General features: G+C 39.0%; 3 protein-coding genes across 3 annotated transcripts; all 3 read right to left on the bottom strand.

Moving 5' to 3' along the window:
• Positions 1 to 3,474: 3,474 nt before the first annotated feature.
• Positions 3,475 to 6,032, bottom strand: LOC146313623 (uncharacterized). The gene is made up of 2 exons (XM_084739636.1): positions 5,751 to 6,032; positions 3,475 to 4,685 (listed from the first exon to the last, which is right to left on the bottom strand). The coding sequence occupies exons 1-2, from the start codon at positions 5,947 to 5,949 to the stop codon at positions 4,027 to 4,029; spliced, it is 858 nt and encodes a 285-aa protein (XP_084595762.1). The 5' UTR covers positions 5,950 to 6,032; the 3' UTR covers positions 3,475 to 4,026.
• Positions 6,033 to 6,500: 468 nt separating this feature from the next.
• LOC146313622 (class I histocompatibility antigen, F10 alpha chain-like) lies at positions 6,501 to 16,445 on the bottom strand. Its single transcript, XM_084739624.1, has 8 exons — positions 16,158 to 16,445; positions 14,106 to 14,372; positions 13,344 to 13,622; positions 12,422 to 12,724; positions 11,329 to 11,430; positions 9,685 to 9,702; positions 9,474 to 9,545; positions 6,501 to 7,620 (listed from the first exon to the last, which is right to left on the bottom strand). Exons 1-7 carry the CDS (start codon positions 16,336 to 16,338, stop codon positions 9,499 to 9,501), a joined length of 1,197 nt encoding a protein of 398 aa, XP_084595750.1. The 5' UTR covers positions 16,339 to 16,445; the 3' UTR covers positions 6,501 to 7,620; positions 9,474 to 9,498.
• A 3,548-nt stretch (positions 16,446 to 19,993) lies between these two features.
• Positions 19,994 to 23,483, bottom strand: LOC146313621 (uncharacterized). The gene is made up of 2 exons (XM_084739629.1): positions 23,052 to 23,483; positions 19,994 to 20,910 (listed from the first exon to the last, which is right to left on the bottom strand). Exons 1-2 carry the CDS (start codon positions 23,320 to 23,322, stop codon positions 20,024 to 20,026), a joined length of 1,158 nt encoding a protein of 385 aa, XP_084595755.1. The 5' UTR covers positions 23,323 to 23,483; the 3' UTR covers positions 19,994 to 20,023.
• Between the last annotated feature and the right edge of the window lie 1,226 nt (positions 23,484 to 24,709).

The following is a 24,709-nucleotide window of genomic DNA, read 5'->3' as shown; positions in this document are numbered from 1 at the left end:
TGCCGGCAGCAGCAGTCTTGTTCAATCAGAAGAATCATTCAGCTCTGCTGGTGGACGTCTGGACTGTCAGCTGTAGGTTTCATTACTGCCGTCTGCATTTAGACCAATTATCAGAAAATTTTCCAAAGTTAAATCATATCTAATAGGGACAAACTTTGCAAATTATCACTAAGACATTTTTGTAGTTTGTAAACTGTGATGATCAGAGCTTTGTTTCATCAGGAGAAACACACAGCTCTGATGGAGTCTTCAGTTTTTCTTCACTTTTCTGAACTGAAGTCTCACAGAAAAAAAAGCCAAAACTGGAGAAAAAAGTCTTTTTGTGTCTGTGGCTGAGATCAGGGAAAAAAATTATGACACAATTAAATACAATTAAAATGTGTCTCTTGACCGCCAACATCATTTTTGTGACAGTTTGATTTCATGCTAAAACATAAAGCTAAAAGGTTTCTGTAGTTTTTTCATCGGTCCTGTTACCGTCTGTTTTCATGCTTAATGTCAAGTTGCTGCAGCAGAGACGTCTCAAATAATGCTTCAAAAATTAAATAATTTAATAACAAAATGACAACTAAAGCTGCAACGATGAATCTATTAGCTGACAACAATTAAATTAAATGCCAACTATTTTCATAATCTGAGTTATTTTTAAAGCGAAAAAAGTGTAAATTCTCTGATTTCAGTTTCTTAAATCTGAATATTTTCTGGTTTCTTTCCTCTCTGACAGGAAACTGAATATCTTTGACTTGTGGACAAAACAAGACATTTGAGGACATCATCTTGGACTTTGGACAGCAGTGATCAACATTTTTCACATATTATGGACACCACTAATCCATTAATAAGAAATTAATCAACAGATTCATCGATGTTGAAAATAATTGTTAGTTTCAGCCGTAATTTTAACATCTGTTGGATTTTGGAACTAAAACAATCAAACTGTTTGAATCACTGTGAGAAACATGAACTTGAGTTTTTAATCGTGTGAATTTATTACTTCAGTAAAAGTGGTACAGTCTCATTAAAGCAACACTGATTTACTGTCGACCGAGTCGGCAGCCGTGTTTATTAGAGTTGACACCCTGAACTGGGATTCATTGTTCCTGACATCCCAAAATACAAACTCCAGACGTTTAATCAGAAAGATGGTGGGCGGATGATGTTTGTGCTGCAGCCTCCTGCACCTCGTCTCCACCACCAACAAAAAAATAAAATCCTGAAACGAACTGCGTCGAGGACTGTCGGACATGTTTGATGCTTCTATAAACTGCAGCATCTCCACTTCCTCCAGTGTAAATGTCTTCTTTTATAAAAAAATACAATATATGTGTCTTCTTCTGTGTCCTGGTCCATGTCCACACCAACGTGGATAAATAAGAGACATCCTTTTATATGCTGAAGGTCCCCTGTCCATTTTTCTGTCCATGATGAAATGTCGAGGTAAGAAAGAAGCTTTAAAATCCCGTCAGTCCTCGTCTCGTCTGATGGCAGCTGGTTCCTTCGCTTCCTCTCTTCAGTGAAGCAGTTTTTGTTTCTCTGGTTTGAAAAACGGGGAAATTAAAAGTAAAACCTGGAAATATTTTAACTTTTGTTTTTTTACTCCGGAGTTTAAACCGTGGGAAACAATATAGGACTGTTCCAAATGTGTTTTTTTAAGTTGAGATTTTTGAGTGAAGCTTCACGTTTGTCGTCACCCACCTTAAAAAAAAACAACTATAAAAATCCTGGAATAAAGTGATTATAGCCGCAACGATTATTTGATTAAAAGAAAATTTCTTTTTGGGTTTTAATTACTTGTTTCAGACATTTTTCAAGCGACAATGTGAAACACTGGCCCTCGTGCAGGAACGGCTCGTATGAACAGGTTTGTTCTGAAGTGGTGAGTACGAGACACTGTCATCCATCGATCTGTGACTGAGGCGAGTCGTTTTTATCCTCTGAAGTCATTTTCATATCGAGACATTTCTTCTTTATTTCAGTGACAGTCTGACTCTCAGGTAACTCGTCATTAACAGTACTGAGTTTTCCTTTTCCGTTTTTTAATTTCACTGCTGACGCTGTTAAAATGACAGATTTTCCTTTATGGATCCCTGAAAGCAGAACATCAAACTCATTTTCATGAATGAACACTTCCTGACAGATGAAGCAGGAAGCACAGCCATATATGGTATTACTGAGGGGTTCCTTATGCTAATTTACAAGCCTCATTCTCGTTTGTTGAATCTGGAGTGACGTGTTCAAACGAACAAAAACTTTGCCTGAAGCTCGTTGTCTGGTTGCAGCTTCTGAAATGTGCTGCTTTTCTTTGTCCTTTCTGACAGTAAATAAAGAGTCTCTTTGGGTTTTGGACTGTTGGTTGGACAAAAGAAGACATCTGAGGACGTCAGTTTGGACTCTGGGAAACTGTGATGAGCTTTTTTTTTTTTTACATGTTATAGACTAAACAATAATGACTGACATCAACTTGTTTTTAGTTTTGTCAACATGAATGTAGTGTATGCTGCTGTTCAACCACACAGTTAATACAGATGTGAGCCTCTTTTTCTGTGCAACAATCTGTAGAGCAAACTGTTTTTAGACGGCGGTGAAAATGTCACATCTGAAAGGATAAATGCAACAAAAATGAACTGAAGTTTAACATTTTGTTAATAAAAACATGATGTGAGCTTCTGAAATGATAACATCTATCTTTCTTAATAACTTTCGGACTTCACAACAGAAGTTGTTGGAAATTGTTTGGATCACATGAGTCAGAAACAACTGCAGCCACCACCAGAATCTAATTCTACAAACAGTATAATACGATTATTTTTAGTCCAGCCTGATCTTTATCTGCAACTGTGCAGAAATAGAGTCTTTAAACACAATGAACAGACATGGAGCTGCGTTTTAACCACCGGAACTTTCCCCTGAGACAAGGAACCTTTAAAGGAACTCTGCAGCACAGAGACCAGGAGCCTCGTCCCAGAAATATTCCTGACTGCTTGTCCTACCTGAAGTATCTTAAGCAGCCCTACAAAGGAATGACTGTGTCTTGGAGGAGAAGAAACGCCAACATTTTTGGGAAGTTTTGTTGCCAGTTATGGACCGGCATGTTGATAAAGTTCTAAAAGAATCGTCCTGACACTCTGTCGGTACTTTAATATGTGGTCATCATCAGCAGGTTTCTTTCAGCCTTTCAGTCAGAAGATTTTGTGCTGATGTTGTTCCTCATCTTCACAAACTGATCAACAGTGGTGCTGTTGTTTCTGACTTGTTCTGACTTTAGGACAGGATGTTTTTCTAAATTCAGTCAGGAAACATGTTTCTGTCCAAAATCACAAATGTCATCTCAAACTGAGAGAAGAGTTTCAGACCGAGGAAGACTCTGTGATGAGGCCTGCTCTAAATAAAGTCCCTGCTCAGGGGGGGAAATTACTTTCTAAAATTAAAGGATCTTTGGGGGTGGGGCTTGACGCGCTGAACATTTCTGATTGGTCGAGCGCTCGCAGCATTTTATTTCAGTCGCTATTTTTAAAAAAACTTCTGTCACAAACCAGTTGGTTGTTCTTTTTGCTTTGTCATCAATATGGAGTCATGAAGATGAAAACACAGCCACTTCTTCATACATCAGGAAACTAATTTAGCTGATCTTCAACAGGCAACAACAAACTGGAGGAACCTTCCAGTTCCTTGACAACTAGTTCTTCGGACAAACAGTTCTGGGTTCTTTGGGTGGAGACGCAGCATTAGAATTTGAATTTCAAGGTTATGAACGAAGCTTTGAACTATTGGGCACAGCCCCGGTGAAATCATGTCTTATAGTTTGCAGTGTTTTTGGAGGGGGGCTTAATGAAAAATGGACAATGTACATTTTAAAAAAATAAAGAAGAAAGACATCAAGGCTGGAGGACAGGCAAAAAGGCAATTTTACATGAGGGTGGACCTGTCTCCGCTGTGTTTTTATGACCGTCATGTGCACAAAACCTCTTCTGATGAAGGTCTGACAGTCTGTCCTCGTCCATCAGTGTCCATCCTCGTCCCGCAGCCTCAGCTCTGCTGCGTTTTCTGTCCCATGTGTGTGCGGATGTGCCGTTTGTAGTTGGAGTTGTCACTGAACCTGCGGCCGCACTCGTCGCAGCAGTACGGTTTCTCACCCGTGTGAATCCTCAAGTGTTTCTGATAACCGTCGAAGCGCGTCAGTTTCTTCCCGCAGATGTCGCACGTGTACGACTTGTCCGCTTTGGACTCGACCTTGCGGTGAACCTGGACGTGTTTGGCCCAGTGACCGCGCTGAGCGAACGCGCGGCCGCAAATGGTGCAAATGTACGAGTCGACCACCTCGGACAGCTGCGCCTCCATGTCGACGCAGTCCAGCTGGCCGTTACCTGAAGCCGGATCTGAAGCCTCAGCAGCTTCCTCGTCGAGGTCCGAGCAGACCTGCTGGACCGACGTGCCCGGCTGCTGGTCCAAGTCCAAGTCCTCCAGGTCCTGGCGAGGCCGCTTCGAGAGTGTCGGGGTCATGCTGTCCTGCTTGTCCCTCCGGAACAACGCGAACTTGACGTCGTTCCGCTCCTCCGTCTGAGACGCCTGCTCCTGGTGAGGCTGCCAGAGCTCCGCCTCCTCCTCGTCCTCCTCCTCTTTGATGTGAGGGGACTTGACGTCATTCAGGTCCAGACTGGAGCTCCACTCCTGCTGCTCAGACAGAGCTGCCAATCACAGCAAAGACGAGAGTCAGGACACCTTTCAAAACTGCACAAAGAAAAGCTCCAAATGTTTGAAATAAAAAGGAGGTCAGTGTCTTTACAGATAAGAGATTTTTTTTTTGCATAACCTTGAGGCACACAATGATTCAATATTATTGTTCACAAAAAGTCTAAATAAATCTTGATGAGAAGCTGCAAAACTACAGATGTTTTTTTCCTCTGGCCTGTAGTGCTTTTTATCCATCATGATGTTTGTGGTGTGATGAAGATAACAGTGCTGCAACTTATTTTCATGATTAATGATTAGTCAAAACATTTGCAAAAAATGCTCATCAGTTTCCCAGAGCCCATAGTGACGTCTTCAAATGTCCTCTTTTGTCCACAACCAAAAGACTGTTGTTTGCGCTGCAACTAATGATTATTTTATAGTCTTTTAATCTGTCAACTATTTTTTAATTAATAATTGTTTGCCTATAAAATATCAGATAAAATGTCCACGACCCAAAGATATTCAAATGACGAGTAAAGAAACCAGAAAATATTCCAGTTTAAGAAGCTGAGGAGAATTTTGACTTTTTGTCTTCTAAAATTACTCAAACTGATTAATCAGCTGTCAAAATAGCTGTCGATTCATTTGATAACAGATTATTTGATTAATCACTGCAGCTGTAATTGTCATAGATAAAGAAAAGCAGCAAATCTGAAGATCTGAGAATCTGGAACAGGACTTTTTTTTTCTTTTTTTACATTTCTGCTTGAAAAATGACTGAAACTTTTAAATATCAACTATCAAAAAGTTAGGATAGTCTGATCAATTGATCAACTAATCCTCGCAGATGTAGAAATCAATAGTTGCTGCCATAAGGCACAGCTGAGATTCGACAACTCAAAGATCCAATCAAATTGATTGAACAATATGTAAGAAAACACTCGTTTAACTTGCAGATAATGCGGTCAAACAATTTAAAAAAGCACCTTATTATTGTTCAGCTGTGATTTTTCTTCACCATGAAGTGATTTTGCTGCTTTAGTTTGAGAGATTTCCTCGATAACTGCTCGGTTTCTCACCTGATCCGTCCAGCTGAACGGAGATGTGCGGCTTCCTGCTGAGCTCCAGCAGCCGCCGCTGCCGCTCGATCTCCAGCTTGGAGCGGGAGATCTCCTCCTCGTACTCGGCGATGGTTCTGCCGAAGACCCCGAAGATCTCCTCCGCGGCCTCGGTGAGCCGCTGGTTGATCAGCAGCCTCAACATCTCGATCTTCGACATTTTAACACGAGTCTGAAGATTAAAACACAACACAACTTCTTTCTCCGAGGCGTCGTGCTCGCTCGGTTGTTTATTAGCTACACTTCCGGGTTAGTGTTCGCGCGCATGCTCAGTGTGAGTTTTATCACGGGGACGCGTCGTGTGAGATGTGCTTCTACCGCCACCTGCTGGACAGGATGTCAGCTTTGAATTATTTTGAAGATCTTTCCAGTGTCTTCCTGTCTGAGGCTCTGAGTTTGTCTCACTGGTTTAAAGTTTGTCCCCGTGTCTCTCCTGACAGACAGCGTGCAGACAGCAGCTTTGTCTCACTGCTTATGAGTTCAAATAAAATAAAATATCCATCAATGCATTTCACACCCTGTCTTACATTAGTTCAATAGTAAACCTAAATACACAACATCAAAAATGTCATCCACATTAAATAAAAATAATCTAAATTAAAAATAAATAATAAATAATTGAACTCTGCCCCATGTTGCATTACTGATCTTTTTTTTAAAGAATGAGTAGCCTGTGGTCATGAAATAAAAAAAAAGACAGAATCTTGGAAAATTAGTACTTTTATTGAGAAACCAATCAGTAAACTGCACACAGAACCGTCCGTCCAGCTCTGATAGGTTCATTCATTTTTCAGTGTCTTCCTCTTGGTATAAACTCCCATCTTCTAAAATATTTTCAAAAAAAATAAAAGCAAATAAAACTAATGAATACAAATATGAGACAGTTTGATTTTATCTAAACAAAATCTGGTACTACTTTACAATAAGACTTCTCTTACAAATATGTGTCAGTTACACACGTGTTCAACGGCACTAAAGAACTACAGAAGCAGCACATGGAAACACATTTAATGTGGACATGAAAGGTAAGTCTTTAAATACGACAGCTATACTTGGTTTCATTTATTTAATTTGAAGTCAGAGACAGATGTCAACTGAATTTAATGTTCATCTATGTAAAAGAGTAAAAAGAAAAATTATATTTTTAATGAAACATTTATGGTTAAGCATCAAAACATCAGATATACTGATTATACTTGGCTGAAGTTTGCTTTAAATTTAGTGCAGCTTTTACCAAACTTTGTTTCATAGAATTATACTAGCAAAATATTCACATAACTGTAAAATAATACAGGGTTTTAGTGCTTTATGTCAAAACAAGCATTGTGTTTGTGTTCATTTCCAACTGTGATATAAACATGTGCTTGCATATACATCTGTGTGTGTTCATTTATAAGGTTGTATTTAGATAGAAGTAATCATGGCATCTCATCACTGAAGAGTAACGGCAGCTATAGTGGATTTCTATGAGTGTCAGGCCCATAACAAAGTTTATTTATTCTTATAATTCAGCAAAACTGTGGTTTAAGTCCAAATCAATAGCTCTTGTTACTGAAACACAATCAATCCCTTTGTGTAAAACCTTCCCTCTATTATATAGGCCACATTTTTACACTTTTACTTCAATTGCACTTCATTTAACAAAATAAGACACTATTTCCCCCATAAATTAAACATGTCAAACTGTCACAAATCCAGGCAGGTCGTTTAACAACAGACTAACATCTGTTCTGAAGTCATCAGAGACTCTTCTGTCCTCAAAAGTAGCTCATCTTTTTTGCAGTAGATTTAAACCAGTGAAGTGACGACACCTCGCTTTGCTCCAGTCAACCTGAGACAAAAAGAAAAACACTTCACCATTGAAAGTTTTAGGCAGTGCAGGTTTTATAAAACATAACCTCATTTACTCACTATTTGTTTCCATCAGGGATGTGTTTTAGCTTCCCTGTATGTAAAACTAATAAAACAAACTATTAGTTCTGAACAATTTGTTCAAAAACTAATAAAAGCATGAATTGCTCCTGAACATCTTTCTGTGATCTCATACCTACTGAATATTTTTTCTATATACATACATTTTTTTGTATCTTTTTTTGACTAAAGAATAATCTGAGGGCCTCATCATCCAGCTCCAAACAATTCTTGAAACATGAATATGTACTGGGGCTGTCCATTACTACAGTTTTCTTCAGCTGAATCAGATTTGTCTGTCTACGTGAGTATTTGACTATTGAATAATTGAATTGTTCCTTTTTTTACAGTTCACTGTGCCGTAGCAAATTCCTACATAAGCCTACATGAATATGTTTTACCAGTTAGACTTGTGTTTAATGATGTTCGTCATCATCTGTGGTGTGAAAATAACAGATTTTCACACAGTCAAATAAATAAAAAATGTGTGTCCTCCTATAGTTCATTTATTAAATCACTGGAACTGTGCAGCTTCTGTCCCGAGGCTGCTGTCCAGCATCACCTGCACTGCACGCTCCACACTCCTATACACTGTGAATAAAGGCTTTATTTGAACCAAACCAGAACTGGTGATTGTTGCAACAGTGGAAAGGCATTTTTGGTGACTTTTATTTAGTTTCTGAATGAAGCTGATGATGATGCATGCTGTTTCTGGTCAAACAAAATGTCTCTTCCTCTTAAAAAAAAAAAAGCTCTCTCACTGAAGTGATCCTTTCCATAATGTTGTCAGACACTAACAAGAACAATCTGACCAACAAGCAAGCGTCACCTGCTCTGTGCGCTCTGACGATGCATCAGCTGCACTCCGTTTCTATCACTCTTCTCTGCTTCCATTACAGTTAGTTTTGTGGTTTGTGGTGATTTAGAGACTTTGTAAAGTTTACAGCTGTTGCATTGCTCTGTGTACAATGACGCAGATAAAAAACAAGAGCTGAAACTTGTTTACCAACCACTCCTTTATCTTTTCTCATCAGTCAAAAGACACAACATGTTGGTCACCAGGAGATTTTTGAATAAGAGCACCAGCTAACATAAAAATATATTGATGATTCCCTTTAATTTCACATGAAAATATTCTACCTGTGCAAGAAATGAACCAGTCCCGAATTCACTTGACAACAGTCAGAGACCACACCTTCAAGGAGGACCAAGGCAGTGGTTGTCTGGTCTGCTTTAGAGTTCCAGTCCGGTGTTCACACCAGCCCAAATGAACCGCATCCAGGAAGAAAACACTCCAAGGTTCAATTCAACCAGACTAAACAAGGCTTGTGTGAACGCACCCTAAGAACAGCTTTCATCAGTAACTCTAATGTTGTTATTTTTTCTTTTTCCTTTTTTTCCCCAATCAGAATCACAGTAAGTCTGGATTTTAGAATGAAGAGCACACAGCCCTGCTTCTGACTGGTTCAGAGACTCCACCAATGAAAGTCTGGAGCACCTCTCACCAAATGTTATGATCATTTTACATCAAACAACACAGAAAAGAGCCTAACACACAAAAGGTGTTTTCTTTTCATGTCTCAAGATTTTACACCAATTTTTCAGTAATTGCTCTGCTCGTGCTCAGCCGAGGCTCTGTGTGGTGGTTGGTTTTGAAGGTTTTATGAGGAATAAGTGATCCATGGGGGAAGAAAAAACTTTGAACCATTCAAACCAAATTTGTTAGAATATCAGCAAAATACTACCCAATCTACCCAAAGAGAAGTAACTTACTGGATGCACAGAGATCTGTATGGAATCAGGTTTCTGGATTCAGTTTCTCAGAGAGCTCAGTGCTGTCAGGAGCTGGAAGGTCAGTAATACATTGTTAACACATTTATTTTGTACAGAGAGTAAACCTGGCGAACAAAAAATACCAGTAAGACAAGTAAGTGCAGAGTGTAGGTCAGACTCGGTGAATATCAGGGAGAAACAAAATACTTACCATTCGAAGGGCACTTGGCTGAAATAAAAAGAACAGAAAAAATATATATATATCACAGTCTTTTGCAATTTTTCCTAACAGCATCTGACTCACAAGCTCATTATGAAGGTGCCGTCACTTTGAGTCTCTTAGTGCTCAGATGAAAAGATTTTAGCTTGAAACAGAAGGAAAGCAGGACATGAATGCAGCTCTGGTGTGACAGAAAATAATCAGGAAACAATAAAAAAAAAAGATCGCTATGCAAAAATATAAAAAAAAGAACAGGAACGAAACTAAACTCCAAACACAGAGATTCAGGTTGAAGCTACAAGATTACTGAGACCTGAGTACAGACTCAACAGACTCCAGCCACCGATCTGAGCAGCCACACGTCATTTTGGTGGGTGGAGTGAGCGCCAGAGGATATATTTACTACCATGACATCCGAATGTTTTGTCTGTCTAGAGATCTCTTCTGTTCCGTTTCAGTATGGACAGTGCTGCACCCACACAAACACCCTCTAATTAAGCCTCTAGTGTCGAGCTTCAGGGCACACAGGAGGGAAGTTCTGACACATTTTTTTTCTCCAAGTGAAGAAATACAGACAGCTCACAGCTCATTTTTAAATCATCATCTTTAAAGCTAAAGAAAGTATTTTGTGCACTGAGAGGTGTCTGTGAGGCGACTAGACGGACAGGCAGACAGGGAGAGCGCTCTGACTGCTGCATAATATTCTCAAGTTCAACAGGATGAAACTATGAATGAAGTCAGTCTAACATTTAACTGTCTGGTTGGTTATAATTGACAAATGCATGTAAGCATGTCACAGTGCAGCAGTTGGTTAAATGACCTGAAATGAACCACAGTAAAAGCACGTGTCTGGATGCATGTGCACGTTATTGGTGCGCTCTGGTAATTAAACAAATAGCACTAAATGTCTGAATTTAACCAAAATTATTTCACTATTTCAGAGCAGACATGACCACTTGCTGTGCCTTGAGGCTCACAGTAATCATCAGATAACATTAAATATTACACAAACTTTATTTAAAGATTTTGATAGTGACAAGGCACTGGATCCAATTAAATAGGTGTTGGTCCTAATCTGCCAGGTCCTGTATTCTGTTCTGGATCTGGCACAAGTTAAATCCTGTGTACAATATTTACTTTGCTCACTGTCGTAGTTCATCATGTTAGCATGCTAACATTTAACATCTAATTAGCAGTAAACTCAATGTACAGCGGAGCACCACCCTCATTAGTTTTGCAGGTATTGGGTCATAAACAAGACATTAATATTTTGACCTGATGAAAAGTCACCAAAGTTATTACAAATCATCTTGAAGGGAATGTGAAGGTCTGAACCACATTTATCAGAACTGAGCTGTCAAGAGACTTTAGTCTGGATCAAAGTGGTGGACTGAAAGACTTACTGACACCTCCATCATTGAGCTGCAGCATTTTGAGCCTCTCAGTTCAGAGCAAGATTGAACTTGTTTTGCTGTTTCCCTGGACCCAGGGGAAAACCACCAGGACCGCAGGTTGTGTTCAGGTAATTTTCACACAGAATGAGGACTGAGGATTTTGAACATCACCTTCTACAGTACAGATCACTTCACAGCCACAATGGACAAGAAGAATGACAACAAAAGTGACAAGTTTCACCTTTTTTCTTTTTGTAAACTGTGACTCCGGTGGCCACTGTGAAGATGACAGCCACTGCGACCACTGCAGACAGGATGCTGGGGAGTGTTGTGGGCTTCACAACTGAACAAGACGGCAAAGAAAGACATCAGGAGACAAGAAAACATCCATCCACCCATCTGCATTCAATTACTATTTCCATCCTGCTGTCTATCAAAATACATATGGTCACATTAGCAGGTGGGACATGGAACCAAACTAAGAAAAACCAAAGCACACATCAAATAAATGTTCCCCAAAGATGGTTTCTGTCAGTTTAGGTCATTCTTATCACGCTGATGTTTGTTCAAGTGCTTTTTCTCATCAGTTTGGTTTTAATTAGTTATTTGATGACATAAAAAGGAGGTTTCACATCATGATTGACAGCTGAGATGTGCTTGCCATTGAGTAGTCCAGCTGTGTGGACGGGGCCTTGATGCCACAGCTCCAACAATTACTGCACAAACTCTGGCTCCAACTGATGTCACCAGAACAAGATGGCAGCACTCATATCAGAGATATTTGAGCTTAATTTTTGCCCAAGAGGGCGGGAGAAGAGAGGGGACGCGGCGGCCATCTTTACTTACAGTCAATGATTTTTGCACTTCTTTTTTTTGTACTACTTAAATAAACAAGATATAGCATATTAATCAGTGAGCTTTAGAAGTAGAGCTTTAGATGCAAGGCTAGCTGTTTCCCCCTGTTTGTTCAAGCTAAGCTAACCAGCTGCTGGCTATAGCTTCAATTTTACTTTACAGACATGAGAGTGGCAAGAAAGTAAGTGTTTTCCAAAATGTCAAACTATTTCTTTAAGTACAGTACATGTACTTAGTTACTCTCACACCAGAGTGAACATCAAGAAATGCAGAAATGAATACATGGAAGGAGATCAAGACTCTGAAACCTATTGATGCAATGATGATGTATCTAAAATTAGCCACAAATGCTAGCTAGCTACAATGTTTGTTGTTGGTTATAAAAAAAACACAAAACTGTTTCATTTCAGTCCATACATAAACACAAATGTATCAACTGAACATCAGACAAATCTAAGATGTCTACCTCTGCTACTTACTCCAGTTTGTCTTGATGATTGCAGGGTCCAGCTTGGTGACGATGTCAACCTCAAGACCAGACAGCTGAAACACACACTCATACCTCTGCCAGTCATCAGGTTTCACCAGTGAAAGATCCAGGTCCACACTCATCTGGAAGGTCTCATCATGGTTGTGGAGGAGCTCACCGTGGTCCACGTTCTCGTGAAGCTCCTCTCCATCTGTGCGCCAAAATATCATGGCTTTTTCAGGGTAGAAACCTGTGGCATGGCAGCTTACTGGGGACGAGGGAGTCTTCTGGAGGAGAGACACAGAGGGACGCACTGGACAGAGAGAAAGCAACAAAGAAAGGTAACAGAAAAGGATTTGCCAATACCATGCATAGATTAACTTAAGATTGACTTCATCTCCAGACTTAACAGTAGCTGGTTTAGGAAATTAAAGAACCTTCGGAAACATGAAACTATATATTTTTGAGGTGTTTTTAAAGATTTACACATACAGACAGGAAGTCAGACAGTACTGAGAGATGGACAAAAAAAAAAAACGTTGGCTTGCTGACAATAAAAAAAAACATATGAAATATAAAATAACACGTTATCTGTTAAAATGATGAACTTAAAGCATGTTGCAATCTGGAGATCTTCACCCATCCTCACATCAGCACAAGGTGTGCAGATATTGAGAGAAATTTCATTTTTGGGTGAACTATCGCTTTACTTGATGTGAATCAGGACCTTCAGTATTTGTTTGAAGCAGCTGGTGAAATATAAGGTGTAAAATCAGCAGGCCAGATCTTTTATTTGAATATTTCTGCCTTCTCAGACAAAAAATCTTCAACAGGATTAAGATTGAATTAACATATTTGATATTGCACTTAAATTTTGCTAAACATATATTGTGTAAAGCCTATAATTATGCATATATGCACTCTACTTTTACCTGCACTCAGCAGAGTGCTCCTCCCATACTCCAAAGTGTTCTTCAGCCTCACAGGACACTCCTTGGTCAAACGGTGCTCCATGAATTCTAACCAGCTCTTGTCATTATTCCACTTATGTTGACTAATCAAAAGCTCGGGTTTTATGGCGATCCATCTCTGTGCCTGCATGTCCAGTATTAGGATGTCATCTCCGTCATAACTAATCAGACCAAAACCATTAACGTCTCCAGTCTCATCATCCCATTCACAGCCATTCAACACCTGGATCACATGGATACCTGACAGAGATGCAGAAACACAGACTTTAGTAAGCCCTTCATGTCAAAAGCAGGTTTGGAATCAAAATGAACATGTTTAGTTTGTTTAGAGTTAAAAAATGCAGTACCAGTGACCAGAGATAAAAGAAAAATCACTATCTTGGTTTAGTGTTTTCTTGGTTAGCATCCTAATATTTGCTAATTATCAGGTCCAGCTGTGGCTGATGAGAACATCATGATTCTGCAGGCATTTGGTCATAAATCAAAGTATTGGACACATTAAAATGTTGACCTGATGATGGCGCTACATGGAAAGTCACCAAAGTTATTATGAGTTTTTTTCCTCTGGAGAACATGAATATCGACACAAAATGCCACAGCAACCCACCCAGTAGTTGTTGAGACATTTCAGTCTGAACCAAAGTGCTGGTCTGACAGTCCCAACCAACAGAGCCATGCCCCTACATGACCTAACACCCTCTTCGCAGTAAGAATGAAACACACCTTTAGTCTGGTTAAAGCGTGACTTTAAAGTCTCGATGTTGACTCTTCCTATCTGCTCTTGACCTTCCCAGTATGAAGTTTGTCTGTTCCAGTACTCTGGATCATCTGCTGTGACTCGGCTCATCCAGGCCTGTGTGGGGACTGTTTTCTTAGTATTGCTGTCGTAATGATCCGTTTGAATTCCATCGACAAACACAGTGGCCACAAATTCTGGGAAATTTGGGACCTCAGAGGATGCAGTGTAGACGTGCTTCAGGGAGTGTATCGCTGTAGAGAGAAGCATTAATGTATAGATTTCAGGCCTCCAAATGGTCATACAGTACAGTATTTGTTTACAACAATTCACACACATTCAACTAATCACCGTGAATTCTGCACAACCATGCAATTCTGTCTATTATATTTATACTGCTTTATTTTGTCACAGGTACTGAAAAGAACACAAGACTTCTGTTTGGTCTTTATCAATGACCTGTGCATTTTTTATATAATTTTGTGCTGTTTTGACTGAATTTGAGTTCCAAAAAGATTTTGCTTCTTTGTGAAATACTCCCCAGCTTCACTTCCTCATTTACAAATGAAGCAGACGTTGTTAGAATTTTGTAATTTTATTCTCCCTGCAACAAGCTGTCTTTAATTTTTAATTAATTATACATAAAAATAAAGATTTTTTTTGCAATTTTCTCTTGGTACTGGAAAACTTAAGAAATCATTTAAAGGGTTAGTTCGCCCCAAAATGAAAATTCAGTCATTATCTAATCACCCTTACATTGATTGAAAGTCAGGTTTAGTTTTTTAGTCCACAAAACACTGCTGGAGTTTCACAGGAAAATAGTGTTACAGAATCTCCCAAACAATGGAAGTGAATGGTGACCAGTTTTCAACTGGAAATAAAATAACAGAGTAAAAACATGAAACACCTCCATACTGCTTGTCTGCTGTAATCCAAGTCTCCTAAAGTCCCAACATGCCAAGCTGACTAAAAAAATATTATTTACACCATGTTTTTATCCTGAATCTTCACTGTAGATCTTTCGATCTTTAGATCTTTAGTTTGGAGCCACGTTCACATGCACACTGTCTGAACTGTGTGTGTGGTGTGACAGTGTGCAAACAGCATGTTGGGACTTTAGGAGACTTGGATTACAGCAGAAAAGCAGTATGGAGGTGTTTCATGTTTTTTTTCCACTTGTTTTTTACCTAAACTTCATTCATCATGAGGGTGAGTAGAAAATGACTGAACTTTCATTTTTGGGCAAACTATCCCTTTCACAAGGCGTAAATGCTGTATCTTTGATTATTAAGTGTGTAAAATGCATTATTATTGAGGTAAAAGTGTTATGATAACTTTTGAATTTTATTTAGTTTTATACAGGTCTGCACAATATGGTAAAATAAAATTCAAATGAAATCATATTGTGATTATTTTGACAGATATATGATTCTCAATTAGTGGAAGTGAAGTTTTTTTCCCATCACATTCTGCATTTTTATAGAAAAAAATCGATTAAACTCATGATCATGTCACATTTGTTGAGGTCTGAACCAAACAAACATGTTTTCTTTCATCTGGAGAACAAAGATTTGTAGGTCAGGATATCACTGCAGCTTCTACAGAACCTCATTATAATAATGTTTGTCACAAATTTTCATATCACATTTTGCCAAAGAAAAAAAAATGCACCTTGTGCAATTTGGATGTTGCACTTGGCCAAACTGGGATTTGGATGATATTTCAACTAACTGCGCAGCCCCACAGATACATATATACATGTAGGTTATAGAGCTCGTGCTGCAACAACATCCTCATCTTCAAGACAGAGCAGCAACAACACGTCACACTTCATGGCGTCACATGAACATAAGTCACTTCTGGAAGCAAACTCGCCAAAAAGTATTTGTGCTGCATTTTAAGAGAACCGCAACTAAAACAATAATCAAGTATCGTCACCTGGGAACACACAGGTACCAGTTCAGATCAATATGACATCGTTCAAAGACAACACACACAAACACAACTCCGGCGGTGAGACTGTAAATGGGATCTCTTACCAGGAGACACAACACGACATGAAAGCAGAAGCAAAATCAGCTGCTTCATCATCATCATCATCATCATCATCATCATCGTCATCATCATCATCATCGCGGGGCTAACAAGTTCCAAACAAGAAAAGGAGAACAGAAAAAAAGAGGAACGGAAGAATCCACAGCGATGGTTGAATAACTTCATCTACAACACACCCGGTCATATGATGACGCACTTTAAGACCTGACGTTGATTCTGAAAGTGAAACTATGTAGTGTAACACAAAACCGACTGTCACTCCCACCGCAAGCTGTGATCGGTCAGCCGTGCGGAGACGAAAGAGAAAACTGGTTTGAGCTTCTGCCTCTGTTTCACTTTCCATGAGAAGAACTGAGGTCAGCACCATCAACTTCTTCACGTCTGCCTCCTCTTCTTCTTTTTACTCATAACAGGATTATGTAATCTGGATACAACAGTAACGGATTAAAAAATAAGTAATCAATTTACAGATACAATTATTAAAAATGAGACTATTAGCAGGATTACAGTTTTAAAATAAAAGAAATCCTACCATGCACAGTTCACACACAGCTGTCAATTCTTTATCATGGCCTCTAGTGAAAAAATGATTGACTGGGTGGAAATCTTTGTCTTTTTTGTCCAAAGCACCTTTTATTTTTTCTCCACTTTATTAGTTTTCACAATCAGGAAAGAAACATTATAATAAAAAAGTATAAGAAAAAGCAAGGCACCTTTGCAATCAGAGGTAGCTTACTGTTTTAAAAACATAACACTGAATTTAACACAGTTCTTCATTCAGTTTGTCTCTCTTAAATTCCCTCTTAAACAGCCTGAGTCGTGTCTCTGTGGTTAACAACAGACAGAAGAAATGAACAGGCCAACTAAGGAAGAACTACAGAAAATGCACAAAATTCGCAACCCAAGTTTGGAGACGTAACTGAGACCACCGAGCAGCAGAACAGCAGAGGAACAGGAATCATTTAGACTGAAGATCTGCAGAAACAGTGAGACTGAATCTACAGGCAACATCTGGTCATTTGGTTTGTCTGTGCAACACAGAAGAGGACTGACTCCCTCTGTGGACATAAAGAGCTGGAGGACATGTTCCTCACATGCATGGTAGATGTGTAGTGTCCATGTGGAGAAGTCTGCAGGCAAAAAAAGCTGACAGACATTTTTAATAAGGATCCATAAATTTGATTCTTGAAGAATCAAATGTCACGCTGAAAACACAACAGTGAAGCTTCAGACTCGTTGTGGACAGACTTTTGTCTTTCACTTTGACTGGATCATCAGTCAAATACTTTCTCTGCTACACAGGCAAAAAGGAACTTTAAAGGAACAGTCCAGCAATTTGAGAAACACTCTTGTTACCTACAGTCAAATGAGAAGATAAATAAGCTTTAGATTTATTGGGTTTGTTGCTACAGAATGTTTGTCTCCTCCCATCATGTCATCATCTGCTTAATACGTCACAATACAGGGTCAATGATGGTTTTTTTCTTTGGAGTAAATCACACAATTCTCTGTGTTATAATTTATGTACAGTAATAATTTAACATGCAGCATCAACACAAGTAGAAGAAAGTTGTTAGTTGTTAGATTTGAGGCGAAATGGTTCAATTATATTTGGTTAAAACCAAAATTACTAACATATATGCAAACCAAGCACATTTATGAACCTGAATCTTTAAAAAAAAGATCAATAAAACATCTGTTCCAAATCCTTCTGTCTGTTCTGGTGGTCTGATGATGACAGAACGCAGCAGTTATTTAATTTGAATGTTTCTACATGTGTTAACAAAAATGACCAGAGATGCACAGATGACAGTTTTCTTGGCCAATGAGGATTTCTGATTCTTTAATAGTCTGACCTGCTGATTACAATTTTGGCCAATTCTGATTTTCTTTCTTTCTAAGAACTAAAATTGACAGAATAAACAAACATTTTTGTAACTTTTTACAATGTGAATATAAAATGTTCATACACTCTACAACACTGACAACAAATAACAGTTTTCTCAGTTCAGGTTCAGGTTCAGGTTTTATTATATCACTCAGATTATGTAGCAGAGGAGGAAGATGTTTGGAGAGATGAGGTCTTCAGAGAGAACAGGAGGTGAGATTTTAACTGTCAGTCTGTAGTAACAGTATTTGCTGCTAGCTAACGTTAGCCTGAAGAGTTAGAAAGTTCAGTGTAGTTTGGAGACGCTGTCAGCTGCTCCTGTCTCCTTCAGACTGACGATGTCAGAATTAGCTGCCAACCAATTTAACTGTCTACAGTTTGTTCATTACATCACTGTGCATGTTTGTGATGCGGTGAAGCTCAACTAAACATTGTTTTTCCAGAACTTATGGAAGAAGTGAGTGAGTCATCTTCACGTTTCTTCCCATCTCTGCTTCGACCACAAAGTGACAAACAAAGCAGAGCTAAATGACTGAATTCTGGGAGCATTTTACCCTCAACACAGCAGAGAGAATGATTACCTGCAAGATGGTTTATCATGGGATCCCGTCAGTAATTCACAAACATTTGAAGAGGAGTAGCAGTCAGACAGCTTGTTAGCTAGTTTCCAGTTAAAAGCCAAGACAGTCTGTCTGGACCTGCATGACGGTTTCAAAAATCAAGACCAAAAAACTTGGTTTGAATGTCAGTGTTTCCCAAACACTCCTTTATTCGTGGTGACCTGCACATTTAAAACATGACTGCCACACGCTGATTTTATATTTTCTCTTTCAGTCGTGTCTAGAAGGGAACTCTTGATTTGCTGATCTCTCATGAGTCCAGTTCCCTTCTAGACACGACCGTCTCTGCGTCTCTGTCTCTGTCTCTCTTGTATTTTTTGGGCGACTTAATGAAACATCCTGCTGACGGAGAAAGTCAACAGATCAGACACAGACAGTGTGTGTGGTAACAGAGGGGTGTGTGTGTGTGTGTGTGTGTGTGTGTGTGTGTGTGTGTGTGTGTGTGTGTGTGTGTGTGTGTGTGGAGAAAACAACAGAAGAGGAAAGAGAGGTGAGCTGATTAAAGTGAAATGATGAAATATGAAATAACCATCTATAAACAGGGTGAGATTTCCTTTGAAATATTTTCAATCAAATCAGCAGCAAAGTTTATTGAGTGTTTTTTCATAAAATAATGAAGTATTCATCTTTTTTTGACTTCATTGTTAATTGACACACGCAAAAACAACCTTGAGCTAAATTTAAAAGCTAAATATGATCCACTGAGTAACCGAGTGATTCATAATCTGATTAGTTGATAAATCCTTTCAGTGATCAATAGTTTGAGCCCTGCTCTCTCCTCTGTCATGTCCTCTGTCCCTGAACATCATGTGGTAACTTTGATCAGTACAGAATCAGATATCTGACACTGATCGACCCGTCAAACTGAAGACTGTCTGATTCTGGTCTCTGAACCGTCGGTCTGATTCTGGTCTCTGAACCGTCGGTGTGATTCTGGTCTCTGACCTGTCAGTGTGATTCTGGTCTCTGACCCGTCGGTGTGAACCTGGTCTCTGACCTGTCGGTGTGATTCTGGTCTCTGACCTATCGGTGTGATTCTGGTCTCTGACCTGTCGGTGTGATTCTGGTCTCTGACCCGTCGGTGTGAACCTGGTCTCTGACCCGTCGGTGTGATTCTGGTCTCTGACCTATCAGTGTGATTCTGGTCTCTGACCTGTCGGTGTGAACCTGGTCTCTGTCGGTCGGTGTGAACCTGGTCTCTGTCGGTCGGTTCATACAGCAGCTACATCATAACCAGACTGCGCTGTATTTTCATGTGTTGTTTAACATCAGGATGTTGAGTTTTGCTGACTCGTGATCATGAGGGGAGTTTATTTTATTTTGAAAGTCTGCAGGCTCTCTGTCATGTTTTGGGGCAGTCGGTGCTCAGGCCTCTCCTCTGACACGGGTGTTTGTAGAAGCAGGACAGCTGGCTGAAGCGTCGGTCGCAGATGTTGCACCAGTATGGCCTCTCGCCGGTGTGCGTCCGCAGGTGCACCGTCAGGTTGCCCTTCTCCACGAAGCCGCGGCCGCAGTACGTGCAGACGAACGGCTTCTCGCCCGTGTGGCTGCGGACGTGCCGCACCAGCGTCGCCCTCCGGCCGAAGCTCTTCCCGCAGACGGTGCAGCCATACGGCCGCTCGCCCGAGTGGATCCTCATGTGCGTCCTCAGGTTCCCCCGCAGCGTGAAGCTCTGACCGCACACGCCGCAGCGGAACGACGACTCTCTGTGAACTCGCAGGTGGAGCTTCAGGCTCTCGGGATGCTCCAGATGTTTCCCGCAGAGGCCGCAGTCTCTCAGATGTGCCGCTGCGTGAGTGAGGAGATAACTGATCCTCTGGAAGGACTCGCCGCAAATTTTACAGCTGAACACGGACGGAGGCTGATGGGACGGATCGGCGGAGCTCCTCACCTCTGCGCTCAGAGACGAACTTTGTCCTTCTGCTTCTTCTTCTGTCTCCTCTGGTCTCCACAGTCCTGCAGCGTCCCTCCAGTAGTCTCCACTGTCTTCAGTCTCAGAGCAGTCGGCGAGCAGTCGGCCATCGCTCACTCCGTCTGAACCGCCGGCTGGATCAAAGTCGCCGTTTGGTTCAGATGCTCCCCCAAAGTCGCCACCACCGACTTCTGTTTTAATCTGAGCGGCCGAGGTGCCGGCGTCCGTCTCGTCCAGACTGCCTGTGTGGTCCAGCTGGACGCCCAGGACCGGCTCATCAGGACACTTTTTTATCCAGCAGGACGTCTGCAGAGGGTCTGGAGGGAGGGAGAGGACAGCAGGGAAAAAATGATTTAGATTTTTTCTAAAACCTTTTCAAGACAAAATATAAAAGATATTTAAAATCATTTTGGCTTCAAATCTTGACAGAAAGCTGCAGCTGATCCAACGTCATCTATTTCTTCAAAATGAAAATAAGCCAAAGAGTCCAAGTACTCCGTCTAAACTAACACACAGACATGTTGTAAATTTTAAAACATTGTTCAAGACATCCTCACATATACTCTGACATCTCTGATTCTAAAATACACAGATTTGGGTGTTTTTGAGAAAAACTGTTTGACACATTTTGCCTTTAACAAATGTTGCTGGGATTTAAAAATTGCAGAAAGTCATATTGTGATTCTGATAAAAATTCAATTCAGCTGTGCAGCTGTACCAGCCACCAAAATAATGATTATTTATTTTATCAGCTAATTATACTATTAGCTGATAAACTTTGATCACATTTTTAAAACTCCCAAATGATGTTTGTGGTAATTTTTATATAACAGCTGAAATGAGCTTATTGCAGATATACTGGTATGTATCAGCTGATTTATTATTATAAAATGTTATAAACTCTAGAATATAAACAATAATATCGATAAAACAACAACGAAAACACTGTCAGATCAGCTGCTGCAGATCCAAATACATACACAACACTGTGATTTATAGATGGTTCATAACTCATTTTTTAATGAGGCTGTAAAAACTTTATAAATTATTAATAAACAGCGACGTGTTGCTTGCCAAATATGAGCCCACATTTATCTCTAATGTTCAGCTCATTACTCACACTTAACCACATCATCGTCATTATCATTATTATTATTATCATTATTATTATTATTATTATAATTATTAACATTATTAACATTACTGTTATTATTATCATTATTGTTGTTGTTGTTGTTGTTGTTGTTGTTGTTACTTGATTGGAATATGATGGAGCCTGAAAGGTTTTCATCTGCAACAGTTGTTTATTTTCTATTTTTGATCTGATGTTTGAAGGCTATTTTTTAACCATCATTGTCAATATTTCTTAATTATTTTATTTTATTAGTATATTATATGAAAGCAAAGACAAATACTGTACCAGTTGTTTGCTATATGTCTTAATCTTTCAATAAAAAAGAAAATGGAAAAAAACCCCAAAAAAAACAGTTGTTTATTTTCTCAATCAATCAATTAATAGTTATCTGGTCCATTAGATCAAAGGGAATTGTGACTTTTTTTCTTTAAACTTGACTCAAACCAATCATCAAAATAACTGGTGTTTAATTAAATAGCTGATTAATATTCAATGAATCGCTGCTGCTCTGATATAAGATAAGTTAAAATAAATATATAATTGAAGAAAATGACAGTAAAGTAACATAGAATACAGAATATTAGCTAATCAATATTGGAATCTTTTTACTAATATTGGCATCAGCCCCAGAAACACATTAGTGGTCAGAGTCTTAATGTTAGTAACTTGTTAGTAAGATTAATAAATAGTAAGAAGGGTCCGACTGATACTGGCCGATGCTGATACTGATATGAGAGGGTATATATATAAAAAAATAAATAAATCAGATTTTGATATATCAGAGAGTATTATTTATATATATACATATATATATATATATATATATATATATATATATATATATATATATATATATATATATGTTAAATCCAGAATTACCATTCACTGGTATTTTTAATGATTGGAAATAACTGTAATTAAAAAAACACAAAAAAGAAAGAATCATCATTAAGTTCTGGAAAACTAATGAACAATATAATACCGATATAGACTGATATGTTAAGGCTGGCCAAATATCGGCCCAATGATATCGACCACACGATAAATCTGTCTCAGTAAATCTGTCTCAGTAAATCTGTGTCACTCTTGTAGGAACCAGTAACTGGATTTTGCCAAATAGTGAGCCGACACTGATGTATGAAAACTGTGTTATTATTTAATTCTCCATTAATGATGAATAAAATGTATGAAATCAAATTAATAACCCATTTAGACACCATTCATAACTGAATGTAGTTTTATTGTAAAGTGGTATCCAGTTGTGACTGACGTTTACACTGTTTTATTTGATCCATTCAAAGAAATGTTAAAAATGTCTCCGACCTGCCGCCGGGCTCCAGCTGACCTCCTCGGTCCTCAGCCGCTCCAGCTGTCTCTGCTGCCGGTCTATCTGCTCTCTGTACCGGGACACCGTCTTCACGAACACGCCCAGGATGTCCTCCACCGCCGCCGACAGCCGCTCGGTCACCAGCCTCCTCAGAGAGTCGATCTCCTCCTGCGGGCTGCTGCTGTTCTCCGCAGGCTCCTCCGCCCCGGAGCACAGAGGGAACAACAGCTGCTGCTGCTCCGACATGACGCTTCCGCTTTTTATCATCAAAAACTAACAAACACTTCCGGTAACGTCGCTGAACGTGAAGAAGAAACGCACAGAAAAAACGTCCTGACGCCCAAAACACCGAAAACAAACCGATAAATATTAATACATGAAGGTTTTCTGTTCGCAGGCACAGAAGAAAGTAAACAAAGTGGCTGCGGTCCGACACAGACAGGAGTCCGACGGAAACAACGTCTGGTCAACAAAGGTTCCGAACAACCACAACAACAACATTAATAAAAGTAATAATAATAAATAGGAAATATATTTACTATATGTTTTTTCTCAGAATGAGAAACAGTTAAGTGTATTATATAAGATTATAAACATGTTATTTGAACATGAACATGAAATCACTCCTTGAATATGGTTTAATATGAGAATGAGAATTATGTAAAAATGATAATTCCCTCCAATTATATGGCAAATGCAATATCACCAAAAAATAATCTTAGAGTTTGTTTTGTTTTTGTTTTTTTTTCCAAAATCATTCAGCCTAGTCAAACAAGTCACAGCAGTATTTTTCTGTAGGATAAAAACCATCAGTGATCTGATTCACATTTTATATATATATATATATATATATTTATTTATTTTTTGTATATATATATATATATATATATATATATATATATATATATATATATATATTTATATATATATATATATACAAAAAATAAAAATTTAAATTTGTAATTGCTGTTTGTAGTAAGTCAGGGTATGTTGTTTCAACATTTGAGAGCTTTAACACAAAAATTCAATGAGTTATAGGTGCTGAGTAACACTAGAACAGCCACGTTTTCAAATTTATATGTGTTTTTTTTTCTTTTAGCAAAACATTGAAGATTATACCTTTAAGTATCAAAAGTATGACTGTGTTTGGACAGAATGGCTCAGAGTTTAATTACTTTATAAACTCTCTGAGTAAAATCAAACTAAAAGAAATTTTAGCTGAAAAATATATTTCCCTCTGAACTGTAGTTAAGTATAAGTCTCAATTTGCATTAAATTGAAATACTTTGGCTAATCATCAATCATATCATTACACGTATAAATATCATATAATCAGGTTCAACACCTGGTGATGTGATTGACCACACTGAAATGACTTCAGGTCTATTTACAGTAGATTCCATTTAAATAAGAAATTCTACTGTGGATCTGTGGCTGAAGTGTGGAGTCGAACCACTGAGTGGCAGCAAAGTGACGTCAGTGTGAACAACCTGCAGGTCGACTCTGTTTAATCAGATTTAAAGAGACAAATGTTTCTGTTATCCTGGTTAACATGACGGATTTAAGCCATGTGTGAGATTTAAGATGAAACTTTAACATAAGAACGGGGTCAGGAGGGTTACTTTAGACAAGTACTCAGATACTATTACTGATT

Source organism: Lutjanus erythropterus, chromosome 16 (assembly GCF_056507025.1).
Source record: "Lutjanus erythropterus isolate fLutEry1 chromosome 16, fLutEry1.hap2, whole genome shotgun sequence".
NCBI lineage: Eukaryota > Metazoa > Chordata > Actinopteri > Lutjaniformes > Lutjanidae > Lutjanus > Lutjanus erythropterus.
This window is presented reverse-complemented; position numbering and strand designations above follow the sequence as displayed.